Source organism: Thalassophryne amazonica, chromosome 1 (assembly GCF_902500255.1).
Source record: "Thalassophryne amazonica chromosome 1, fThaAma1.1, whole genome shotgun sequence".
Taxonomy (NCBI): Eukaryota; Metazoa; Chordata; class Actinopteri; order Batrachoidiformes; family Batrachoididae; genus Thalassophryne; species Thalassophryne amazonica.
Window position 1 is genome coordinate 37,624,546 of NC_047103.1, and position 13,442 is coordinate 37,637,987.

Here is a 13,442-nt window from a genome sequence, read left to right on the forward strand (position 1 = left end):
CTGTAAAAGAACATTCAGGCCATCAAACTGATCCATTAGAGGCAAAGAGAGACGGAAAGCGAGCGAGATACGCAGTTGAAAGCGAGCTGGAAATAGTTATCCAGCGGGACGCCATTAATGTATTAATGAGTGGGTTGAACTGTCCTTGAACCTGGACTGGTTTCTGTTTGTACCGCGGTTCTGCTGTACTGTTGGTGTCACATCATGTAGGAGGCAAACTAGATGTGTCCGTTTAAGATCTGACAAGCCTTTCAACATGCTGTTGCAAGGGAAGAAGTGAAGTCTGGGTGGTTCAGTAACGCCAGCAGCATACAAACACCAAAGCAGGTTTGCAGTGGTCGATGGAGTGTATTCTTGCTTGGCTAATGGCTACTGAAAGGACAAACTGTCAAAGCACATTGTATTCTGTTTCCCTCTGCAAATCCAAACTCTATGTGTGCAACAACATCAGTTTGTGCCATTATGCCTGCAATGATTTGCTTAATTCTATTAATGCATATGGTGTTTCACATCACTCAAGCAACTGTTGATGTATGTAACAACAAACAGTCTGTGGCATTATCGTGCCACACCATCATTCACACACCCTTGATCTTGTAAGCAGCAAACTGATCCTTTCAAAGGAGCTTGTAAAGAGTCCAGACTGTAATACACCTCATATTGATAAGATCATTCTGTACAGCAGACGAATACAGAACAAAAAATCCTCCACATTGGAGTTGTTTATCAGCTTTCTCTTTTCTTTAACAAAATAATGAAAGTGTATTCACATCCAAATAGCCAAGGCTCAGAATGTAATGCCGGCTCGTGCCTGTTGCCGTGTGGCCGCGGCAGGTGAGTGTTTGAAAGCCTGCATCTGAATATGGCTCGGCCTCAGTACGTAAGCCAGGTCAGAGAACACCGGCCTGCTTCAGGCCATGCGTGCTCGCTGTGATGAGCCCTGATAAGATGATGAGAGAAGAGATACTCAAACATGACATCAGGCAGGAACATCAGCAGAGACGTTCGGTGTTCACGCTCTGAGTAGTTATTTTCGTTTTGGATGATGGTTTAAGTAGAGTGCATATCTTACAAATGACGTAAGTGTTTTACTCTTCAGATGCACTAGGGGGAGTGGGACTCACACTCACAAGTCTGTGTACAAACACACAATCTGTGGCGGCACACATGCACACCCCCATCAATATCCTGCCAGCCAGCATGCACGTATCATCATGTCTCACTAACAAAGGTAATATCAAATCCAAGCTGATAACACAGGAGGGCAAAATGAAGCCCTCCAGACAATTCATCTGTCTTAACTTCATTTCCCCAACTGTGCTAATGTTTCCATAGTATTTTTCAATGAAGTTTGGCTTGGGCTAGGAAAAAATAAAAAGAAGAAATAAAATCCAGTCAGTTCACCTTCTGAATCATCAAGATCTTTGGTGGAAAGTTTTCACCCAGAGAGATTCAGGTAGACTGTGGAAATATTGACATTTGCAAAAGCAAACAGAACCTGTGTGAAGGCAATATAGAACACCATATTTCTTTTGGAGCCATGTGTGTGGTCACGCTCTGAAATGCATCAGTGCACGCTTTGGGTCGCCTGTCCTGCAGTATCAGCTCTTGTATCACTCCTGGCTGCACCAGTGCCTTTACCTTTGGAGCAGAGTGAGTGATGGTGAGTGGGTTTGGGGCACAACATCACGGTGGCCTGATGAATCATCATCACTCTGTCTGGAAATAAAGTGCATCCAGGACACAAAATGTTTACTGTAATAACTCTGATTTAACACTGGAAACAGCCACTTATTGTCCACAGTGAAGACATTACTGATTAAATGCACACGTGTTTATTTTGGATGAAACAAAGGAAAGACTGACTTTGCTCATTTCTGGTAGTTTAAGTTCACTAGAGTTAATTCACTAGAGTTTTCCAAAATCTTACCCCTGTATTGTCATATTTTAAAAGCTATTTGATATGAATACCTTATTTGCCTTGTTTTCTTTCTTTTTTCTTGTGCACACAGTATCAACAACTCATTTTTTTAAATAATTTAGTCACAAATAAAAAAATAATAGATTTGTGCAGATTCTTTTAAGCCAATTTGGTTTTAGAGTGTACCAAATACAAAAACTTACTGTTTGTAAAAAGAATGCCTTTTTAAAAAAGATTCTTAAAAAATCCATTCAATGTAAGCAAACATTAATTGAACGCTTATACGAGTTAATACACCTAGGTGGCACTGTTTGACAGTTGATACCATATTGAGAACAGACTACAGGCAGTACAGTACATACAACGTTAATGTTGCAATGTTGAAGAGGCGTGTGGCACTAAAAAAACTGAATGCCAAGAATAGATAAAGAATAAACGATGGTGTATAGCCAAAAAGTTGTGAACCTGAAAAATAATTTCTGCACTTTTTGGCTATATAAAACATGTTTTTAACATCCCAGTCTCACGGCAAGTCATGATTCAACAGCACGGGATATACATGAATCTATTGCTTTGTGATATTGTGACGAAAAGGGCTTCATTTAATTCTAATTCATTCCATGATGGTGGCACGAAATTAAAAGTGACGGGGGGTGGGGGGGCGGTCGGTGTGGTTAAGGTTAGGGTTGGGGATAGGAGTAGGGTTAGTAATAGTGAGTTATGAAAACCCCGTCATGAAAATTTGACTCATTTCATCACGGGAGCATTAAAAAAACAAAACAAAATGTGAGACTGGGCTGGTTTTAAACTGTAGTTGTCCTCAGGGTGTCCTCAATTTCAGAGTGCTTAATTCTCATTGATGTTCATTAAACTCAGTGGTGGGCACAGTTCCGCTAATCCGCTAATTATCGAAACTGTTTTCATTATCGGATTAGTTTTTCAGATAACTTTGAAAACCATCATCGGACCAATTATCTTCCAATAAATTTTGATCCAATAATTTTTAGATCGCTAACATGTTTTTGCAGGTGAAGTAAATAAATCTTAATTAGTTTAAAAACATTTGTTAAGTCTGATAACAAAGATTTTAGTGCTTACCTGTTAAATGTTTTGTAGCAAATAAATAGCTCTATTCTCTGTAAACAAAGGAGAGCTGGTTCCAGGAAAAAACTGCTCTATCCTCTGCAGTCAGAGGAGAACTGGTCACAAGGTAATTACTCTTGACACCATACAGCTCACCGGCAATATCACCCAAGTCATCCACAGGCATACAGTTTTAACTTATGGTTAAAATTTTAAGCAAACTAATTTCGGACATGTTATTTAAATTAACATCACTTCTGAAGTTTTATAAAGTGAAAATATAAGCTATATGTTTTAGTTTTAAAGTACTGCACTAATTTTGAAGGTTTTAGTGTGGACATGCTGTGCCCAGGTGCATTATGGGTAATCTCAGTCACGACAGAAGAAATGCATATGAGACGCTCTGATCAGGCTCCACATGGACAACAGCATTAAACTCTTTGTATATTGTGCCTAAAATGCTCGTGAGAATACATTCTCTGAGTTTATAGATATTGTTATTATGTTTGTTTTATGTCAAAATGCCAGAAGAAGCTTAGGTCTCCACGCAGATTAAGCGTAGCACACAGATAATTTGGAATATTTGTTTTGGCAAGTTTTCACGGTCTCTACTGCCATCTACTGGCCAGTAGTGTTCATGACAGTATTTGCCCCAATGCCACCTTCACACCGGCGCAACGCGAGTGACAGGTTGCCATGTAATCCCTATGGAAGGACACGTTGTGGCACCAAGCCATGCAGTGCGATGTGATGGACGCGAATGAAGCAACGCGAGTGAAGCAATTTTGAGCGATTGCCGCATTTGTGGCATGATATTGCGTCGCGTCACGTTGTGTTGCTCTCTTCCCCCAGTTGAAAAATCTGAACTTTTTCATCTTGTCGCACCATGATCACCAATCAGGGACTGAATATATAGTGACGTGGAGATGTCTGGAGTTTGACTGAGTTGGATGTAAACATGTCCTGTCTCAGGTAGCCAGCCTGTGAGCAGGACGTATGTCCCTTTTGTCCTTTATTTCACAATTATGACAGAGTTTGGGGGAAGAGCGAGCAGCAGCCCCACAGCAGGGGGAGCAGAGTTTTTTTTCTTTCATGTGCGCGCGTGAGCAAATCGTCCGTGAAGATTATTTTATTTATTAACTACACAGATGTATAATAAAACAAATGTTGACTGGTTTATAACACAATTATGACAGAGTTTTTGGGGGAAGAGTGAGGAGCAGCCCCACAGCAGGCAGTGGAGTTCTATATTTCTCACATGCGCGTGCAAGCGAATTGTCTGTGAAGACTATTTTATTTATTAACTACACAGATGTATAATAAAGCAAATGGTGACTGGTTTCTAAACACAATTATGACAGAGTTTATTGGGGAAGAGCGAGGAGCCGCCCCACAGCAGGCAGCGGAGGTTTTTTTTTTTTTTACATGTGCGCACGTGAACGGAACAGGAGGTCCTCAAACTGGGTCCTGCAGAGGCGGAACGACTGCTGAAAGCGGCCATCATCCAGACGCAGCTCCTGCAGCAAATGATACTCCCCGAATTGGGAACGTCTCATGACGTTTGTCAGCTTTCCACAACAACTCGCTCCGTGTGATCAAGGTCTGTCATGTTAACTTGACTGACAACCGGAGCCGGCGAGCGGAATGGAAGCTCCTCCTATTTGATGACGCACTGGGGCAAATTTTCGCAGCGACACACCGGGCGATGGTGGCGCGTCCGTCACCACGCGACCAATGCGAATTTGTGGCGTCTCGTCACGCCCGGTGTGAACGCGGCAAGTATTGAGATATCCCATAATCCTTTGCACGACTGAGAGTTGTTGCAGCCTCTTGCAGCAGCTAAATAATTAAAAATGTACATTTTGGTTGTACGAGGTCTGTCCGAAAAGTAATGGACCTTTTTATTTTTTTCAAAAACTATATGGATTTGAATCATGTGCGCTTGCATCAGCCAAGCTTGAACCTTTGTGTGCATGCGTGAGTTTTTTCACGCCTGTCGGTTGCGTCATTTGCCTGTGGGCAGGCTTTGAGTGAGCAGTGGTCCACCCCCCGTGTCAGATTTTCATTGTCAGGAAAATGGCTGAGCGATTGGAGCAGTGCTGAATCAAATTTTTCCAGAAACTGTGAGAGACAGCCAGGTGGAAACCATTCGGAAGATTCAGACGGCTTTCGGTGAAGATGCTCTGGGCGTCACACAGATTAAGGATCATTACAACCGGATTAAAGACGGCCCACAGCGGCGCAGGGCGCGCCGCGCTCCGAGCGGCATTGACAGGCTGAAACAACCAGATAATTTCCAAAGTGAAGGCTGTGTTGATCCGGGACGTCGTCTGACTACCAGAGAAATTGTGGAAGAGGTGTACATCAGCACTTTTGCGGCACATTCCACTGTTACAGGAGATTTTGTAATGAAAGACGTGCAGAGGAATTCGTGCGTCAGGACGGAGCCGCTCATAGCACAACAAAAAACACCTCCGTGTTGGAAACCATTCGGAAGATTCAGACGGCTTTCGGTGGCTTTTCAGTCGAGTGAGTATCCGAGAAATTGTGTAACAGCTGGGCATGCCACAACATGTCCTGTGAGACTTCCAACATGGACGTGCTTTTTGTTGTGCGCCATGAGTGGCGCGAATTCCTCCTCACGTTTTTCATTAAAAAATCTCCTGTAACAGTGGAATGTGCCGCAAAAGTGCTGATGTACACCTCTTCCACAATGTCTCTGGTAGTCTCAGCCTTCACTTTGGAAATGATCTGGTCGTTTCAGCCTGTCTATGGCCGCTCAGAGCACGGCGCACCCTGCGCCACTGTGGGCCGTCTTTAATCCGGTTGTAATGATCCTTAATCTGTGTGACGCCCAGAGTATCTTCACCGAAAGCCGTCTGAATCTTCCGAATGGTTTCCACCTGGCTGTCTCACACAGTTTCTGAAAAAATTTTCATGGAGCAAAGCGGCAGTCGCTCATCCATTTCCCTGACAATGAAAATCCGATGAGGGGGCTGGACCAGTGCTCACTCAAAGTCTGCCCACAGGCGAATGACGCAACCGGCAGACATGAAAAAACTCGCGCATGCGCACGAAGGTTCAAGCTTGGCTGATGCAATCACATGTGATTCAAATCCATATAGTTTTTGAAAAAAATATAAAGGTCCGTTACTTTTCGGACAGACCTTGTATAATGTTAATTTCCAATTGTCGTAGTGGGTTCTGTTGTTTAAACAGCAGCAACTCTCTGGCGCGTGAAAAAACAACAAAAACAAAAACTGGTATGTAAAGGATTATGGCTAAGGGTCTGAGCATCTTGGGTGCCAGTAGATGGCAGTGTTCTATGCATTTTGACCCCGGTTATATCAGACAGTTGAAAAATCACAAATGACCTTTGGCTTTTGCAAATGGCTTTTTTTAACGTATGAATAAAATGGCATATTTTACAAAAGCACATTTATATGTAAATACCAACACGTCTTGTCACATTAACGTGTTGTTTTTTACATAGAATGAATGAGCCAACCAATCAGTGTTAGCGGTGGCTCATTTACCCATAATCCCTTTGGCATCTGTCTGTGTTTGTTGCAAAACTTCAGAATTAGTGCATTATTTAAAATTAAAAGATATGTGTTATATTTTAACTTTGTACAAATGACAGAATTGACATTAATGGAGTTATTTTTTAATCAAAACCATAAGTCAAAACTACTTTATATTCCAAGACCTCTGCCTCATGGTGGCATGGCTGTATCCTGTTAAGAAATAATAGCTTGTTTTGTGTGTGTAGAGTTGAACTTAGTGCCTCTCAACTGCTTCACTGTTGCAAAATATGTAGCAAACAGGAGCTTCCAGGAGTGGGCAGGGCGCACAAAGATAGAAGTTGTTGCAATTGTACCAGAGACAATATTGAAGGTTATCGATTAGCTATAGTTTCCGATAAATTTTTGGGTGGTTTATTGGTTTAGCTTCATAAAAGATAACTTTTCAGTTAGCTGATTAGCTCTTATTGAAGCTAATTTCTTGGTTAGCTGTGCCCACCACTGATTAAACTTACCTCAAATGTTAAGTTGAAGTGAAACCTGATTGACCAATTGCAGGGGTACGGGCTAGTAATCTTTGAATGTTCCTGTCAAAACCGAGATGACTGGCACTACACTATCAGTCATGGATTATTTTGACAAAACCCAAGGAAAATGACCTAACTGCTTTCTTCCAGTATTCAGAATTATACTAATTGGCCAATTTGAGGAGCTACAATTCTGAAAAATGGGGCCTTATTTGTAATTAATTTGACCAGGCAAACATTTATAATTTGTAGTAGGGAAGAGATCTTTTGTTCATACCATTTTGGACGCTGTCCCAAGGACTACTAAATTGGTGTTTCTTTGTACTGCTACAAAGAAATGGGATTAAGTTGACCCATTTTGTAAAAAAAAAGAAAATTCTCTTTTAAAAGCTTTCTTCAAGCAATAAAGCTACAATGTGGAGGATTTAGTGTAATTTAGTGGTGAGGTTGCAGATTGCATTATACAGTCACCACTAACTACTTCGTTTTGTCTTTTGATAATTAAAATATATGATCACAAAAATGGGGATTCTCAAATCCTGCACTAGCATCCAGTAGACAGTACGTATGGGAGCGACCACTCAGTCCTCTTCCTGTTTTTCAGTCTTCTGGCAGTGCTACAAAATGCAAAAGATGGAGGAAGTGTGTCCCTTTTTTTGGACTATTGCTTCAAGTTCAGATTTTCTTTCGCAAGGCACCTTGGGGAACGCTGATCTCAGGCCACACTCAAAATACATTTTACTTTTACCCATGTTCTTCGCCTTCATATTTTTGTTGCTGTCTGTAAATGTGTTTCGTTGTTTTAAACTCATTTGAATCTTCTCATTTTGTCCCTCTGGTCTTCATCTGCAGTGTCCTGGGTCCAGCGTTAACTTTCAGGGTTGGGCCAAACTCTAATAATGTGACCACTGCAGACATGGTCCAAGTTGCCGGTAAGAGAGTGAGATTCACTTGCGCACATCAGTGATCATTTTCATTGTGATCCATTTTCATTTTCACTCTGTTTCATTCAGATTCAGTCAATATGAACACATATTTGTGTGTCAGATGTAGGTATGATGGGGTTCATCTTCCTCAGTCAGACCCTCACACCGTGCAACGACACATGACCATCCGTTACTGAGCTGATGAGTCCAGTGTGCAAACCTCCCTTGTATATTGTGGACAGTGTTTGGTCTTCTCTGACGTCCAGCAGGCTGACAGGTTGACATAAGTTTGTATGTGTATACCAGCCTATCACTGTGAGTGAAGACGCAGATGTGTGCACCTGCGTGTATGCACTTGTTTGATGTAGACTGATGGTGAACTGTCACCTGCAGAAAGCAGGCTGTCAGTATGCACTCCCTCTGCTCCCCTCTTCATTGTCTGCTGTGCGATCAGCCTGCCGTCAGTGCATGTTTGATGTGTGTCGATGTCCTTGCTTTGGTTGGAAATGACTTTGAGAATCACAGCAAAACCTCCGACAGTCAATATCATCCAATATCACCCTACTGAAATCAACATGGTGGTGTTGTTATTGGCTGAAATGTGTCGCTGCTTTAGGTCGTGGGTCCATGATATTTCATGTTTTCTCTGGTCAACTTAATTTCATTTAATATACATCCATTTCTGAATTTAAGGCTTGCAAAACATTCAGACAAAGTTGGGATGTGTGCAATTTAAGGCTAGTAATGACCTAAAAAATTAAGTAATGATGTTATTTCAAACAGGTGATGTCAGCAGGTGATTGCAATCATGAAAAGCAGTATCCACCAAAGGATGAGTCTTTGAGAAGCAAAGATGGGCAACAGATCTCCAGTTTGTCAACAGATGCATGAGGAAATTATTTGCAATCAATGTTCTTCAAAGAAAGACTATTTGTATACTGTATGTCTTTCTCTGCAGTGCATAATGTCATTATTCAAACAAATCTGGAGAAATTTAAGTACATAAAGGGAAAAGCCAAAGTTGAACACACCTATTATCCCATCAATCAGATGGCACTACAACAAGAACCTTCATCAATAGCTGATATAACCACACAGGAAGGGATTACTTTGGCAAACATTTGTCAAGCACTACAATATGGAGTTACATATCAACTGTCAACTTCTCTAGGCTGGGAGGCATTTGCATTGGACCGCCACCCAGTGGAAATGTGTATTGTCATCAGATGAATCAGTATTCCAGATCTTTTTGGAAGAAATGGATGTTGTGAATAATGGGCAAAAGATGAAAAGTGACCATCCAGACTATTATCAGCAGCAAGTCCAAAAGCCAGGGTCTGTTATGGTATGGGGTTATGGCACTGTCCTTGGCAAAAATAAGTTACACTTCTGTGACGGCAACATTAATGTAGAAAAGTGCACTGAGATTTTAGAGCAACTTATGCTGCTTTCAAGATGACATCTTTATGTTTGGTAAACCTAGCGGCTTATTCTGCCTCTACTGGTGGTTGGCTCTCACTGCGGTATTGTATCGCTTCCTCTTCCGGAGCACAGCGGTGTTTTGCTGTATCTGTTAGCTGTTTAATCTGCGCAGTTAGATTGATCTAGTTAACTAGATAACGATTTGTTTCACAGTGTAATCTTCACGTGCCTTAACTAAACCACTCCCTCTGCTGAATCACCTCTAAATTATTTACACATTATTCACTTTGTGTGTTTTTAGGAATCCGTTAGCTTAGCGCAGCTACTAGCTCTTAGCCGATTTAGCATGGCGGCTTCTCCTGTCTCTCCCGCACTTTTCTGCTCTAGGTGTGAAATGTTTAGTTATTCCTCGGCCTCCTTTAGAAGTAATGGTAATTGTAATAAGTGTAGCTTATTCGTAGCTTTGAAGGCCAGGCTGGGCGAATTGGAGACTCGGCTCCGCACCGTGGAAATTCTACAGCTAGCCAGGCCCCTGTAGTCGGTGCGGACCAAGGTAGCTTAGCCGCCGTTAGTTCCCCTCCGGCAGATCCCGAGCAGCCGGGAAAGCAGGCCGACTGGGTGAGTGTGAGGAGGAAGCGTAGTTCTAAACAGAAGCCCCGTGTACACCGCCAACCCGTTCACATCTCTAACCATTTTTCCCCACTCGGTGACACACCCGCCGAGGAACAAACTCTGGTTATTGGCGACTCTGTTTTGCGAAATGTGAAGTTAGCGACACCAGCAACCATAGTCAATTGTCTTCCGGGGGCCAGAGCAGGCGACATTGAAGGAAATTTGAAACTGCTGGCTAAGGCTAAGCGTAAATTTGGTAAGATTGTAATTCACGTCGGCAGTAATGACACCCGGTTACGCCAATCGGAGGTCACTAAAATTAACATTGAATCGGTGTGTAACTTTGCAAAAACAATGTCGAACTCTGTAGTTTTCTCTGGGCCCCTCCCCAATCGGACCGGGAGTGACATGTTTGGCCGCATGTTCTCCCTGAATTGCTGGCTGTCCGAGTGGTGTCCAAAAAATGAGGTGGGCTTCATAGATAATTGGCAAAGCTTCTGGGGAAAACCTGGTCTTGTTAGGAGAGACGGCATCCATCCCACTTTGGATGGAGCAGCTCTCATTTCTAGAAATCTGGCCAATTTTCCTAAATTCTCCAAACCGTGACTATCCAGGGTTGGGACCAGGAAGCAGAGTTGTAGTCTTACACACCTCTCTGCAGCTTCTCTCCCCCTGCCATCCCCTCATTACCCCATCCCCGTAGAGACGGTGCCTGCTCCCAGACCACCAATAACCAGCAAAAATCTATTTAAGCATAAAAATTCAAAAAGAAAAAATAATATAGCACCTTCAACTGCACCACAGACTAAAACAGTTAAATGTGGTCTATTAAACATTAGATCTCTCTCTTCTAAGTCCATGTTAGTAAATGATATAATAATTGATCAACATATTGATTTATTCTGCCTTACAGAAACCTGGTTACAGCAGGATGAATATGTTAGTTTAAATGAGTCAGCACCCCCGAGTCACACTAACTGCCAGAACGCTCGTAGCATGGGCCGAGGCGGAGGATTAGCAGCAATCTTCCATTCCAGCGTATTAGTTAATCAAAAACCCAGACAGAGCTTTAATTCATTTGAAAGCTTGTCTCTTAGTCTTGTCCATCCAAATTGGAAGTCCCAAAAACCAGCTTTATTTGTTGTTATCTATCGTCCACCTGGTTGTTACTGTGAGTTTCTCTGTGAATTTTCAGACCTTTTGTCTGACTTAGTGCTTAGCTCAGATAAGATAATTATAGTGGGTGATTTTAACATCCACACAGATGCTGAGAATGACAGCCTCAACACTGCATTTAATCTATTATTAGACTCTATTGGCTTTGCTCAAAAAGTAAATGAGTCCACCCACCACTTTAATCATATCTTAGATCTTGTTCTGACTTATGGTATGGAAATTGAAGACTTAACAGTATTCCCTGAAAACCCCCTTCTGTCTGATCATTTCTTAATAACATTTACATTTACTCTGATGGACTACCCAGCAGTGGGGAATAAGTTTCATTACAGTAGAAGTCTTTCAGAAAGCGCTGTAACTAGGTTTAAGGATATAATTCCTTCTTTATGTTCTCCATTGCCATATACCAACACAGGGCAGAGTAGCTTCCTAAACTCTGTGAGTGAGATAGATTATCTCGTCAATAGTTTTATATCCTCATTGAGGACAACTTTGGATGCTGTAGCTCCTCTGAAAAAGAGAGCCTTAAATCAGAAGTGCCTGACTCCGTGGTATAACTCACAAACTCGCAGCTTAAAGCAGATAACCCGTAAATTGGAGAGGAAATGGTGTCTCACTAATTTAGAAGATCTTCACTTAACCTGGAAAAAGAGTCTGTTGCTCTATAAAAAAAGCCCTCCGTAAAGCTAGGACATCTTACTACTCATCACTAATTGAAGAAAATAAGAACAACCCCAGGTTTCTTTTCAGGACTGTAGCCAGGCTGACAAAGCGTCAGAGCTCTATTGAGCCGAGTATTCCTTTAACTTTAACTAGTAATGACTTCATGACTTTCTTTGCTAATAAAATTTTAACTATTAGAGAAAAAATTACTCATAACCATCCCAAAGACATATCGTTCTCTTTGGCTGCTTTCAGTGATGCCGGTATTTGTTTAGACTCTTTCTCTCCGATTGTTCTGTCTGAGTTATTTTCATTAGTTACTTCCTCTAAACCATCAACATGTCTATTAGACCCCATTCCTACCAGGTTGCTCAAGGAAGCCCTACCATTATTTAATGCTTCGATCTTAAATATGATCAATCTGTCTTTATTAGTTGGCTATGTACCACAGGCTTTTAAGGTGGCAGTAATTAAACCATTATCTTAAAAAGCCATCACTTGACCCAGCTATCCTAGCTAATTATAGGCCAATCTCCAACCTTCCTTTTCTCTCAAAAAATCTTGAAAGGGTAGTTGTAAAACAGCTAACTGATCATCTGCAGAGGAATGGTCTATTTGAAGAGTTTCAGTCAGGGTTTAGAATTCATCATAGTACAGAAACAGCATTAGTGAAGGTTACAAATGATCTTCTTATGGCCTCAGACAGTGGACTCATCTCTGTGCTTGTTCTGTTAGACCTCAGTGCAGCTTTTGATACTGTTGACCATAAAATTTTATTACAGAGATTAGAGGATGCCATAGGTATTAAAGGCACTGTGCTGCGGTGGTTTGAATCATATTTATCTAATAGATTACAATTTGTTCATGTAAATGGGGAATCTTCTTCACAGACTAAGGTTAATTATGGAGTTCCACAAGGTTCTGTGCTAGGGCCAATTTTATTCACTTTATACATGCTTCCCTTAGGCAGTATTATTAGACAGCATTGCTTAAATTTTCATTGTTATGCAGATGATACTCAGCTTTATCTATCCATGAAGCCAGAGGACACACACCAATTAGCTAAACTTACTCTGGATGGCATTACCCTGACCTCTAGTAATACTGTGAGAACTCTTGGAGTCGTTTTTGATCAGGATATGTCATTCAATGCGCATATTAAACAAATATGTAGGACTGCTTTTTTGCATTTGCGCAATATCTCTAAAATTAGAAAGGTCTTGTCTCAGAGTGATGCTGAAAAACTAATTCATGCATTTATTTCCTCTAGGCTGGACTATTGTAATTCATTATTGTCAGGTTGTCCTAAAAGTTCCCTGAAAAGCCTTCAGTTAATTCAAAATGCTGCAGCTAGAGTACTGACAGGGACTAGAAGGAGAGAGCATATCTCACCCATATTGGCCTCTCTTCATTGGCTTCCTGTTAATTCTAGAATAGAATTTAAAATTCTTATTCTTATAAGGTTTTGAATAATCAGGTCCCATCTTATCTTAGGGACCTCATAGTACCATATCACCCCAATAGAGCGCTTCGCTCTCAGACTGCAGGCTTACTTGTAGTTCCTAGGGTTTGTAAGAGTAGAATGGGA

At 41.5% G+C, this 13,442-nt stretch overlaps 1 protein-coding gene across 1 annotated transcript in view; it reads left to right on the plus strand.

Annotated features, from left to right (window-relative positions):
- Nucleotides 1-13,442, plus strand: part of ptprn2 (protein tyrosine phosphatase receptor type N2) — a 471,897-nt gene that overhangs the window by 170,412 nt on the left and 288,043 nt on the right. Inside the window, exon 10 of the mRNA XM_034168195.1 lies at nt 7,908-7,987. Coding sequence (XP_034024086.1) covers nt 7,908-7,987 — 80 coding nt within the window. The remainder of the gene's footprint in view (nt 1-7,907; nt 7,988-13,442) is intronic.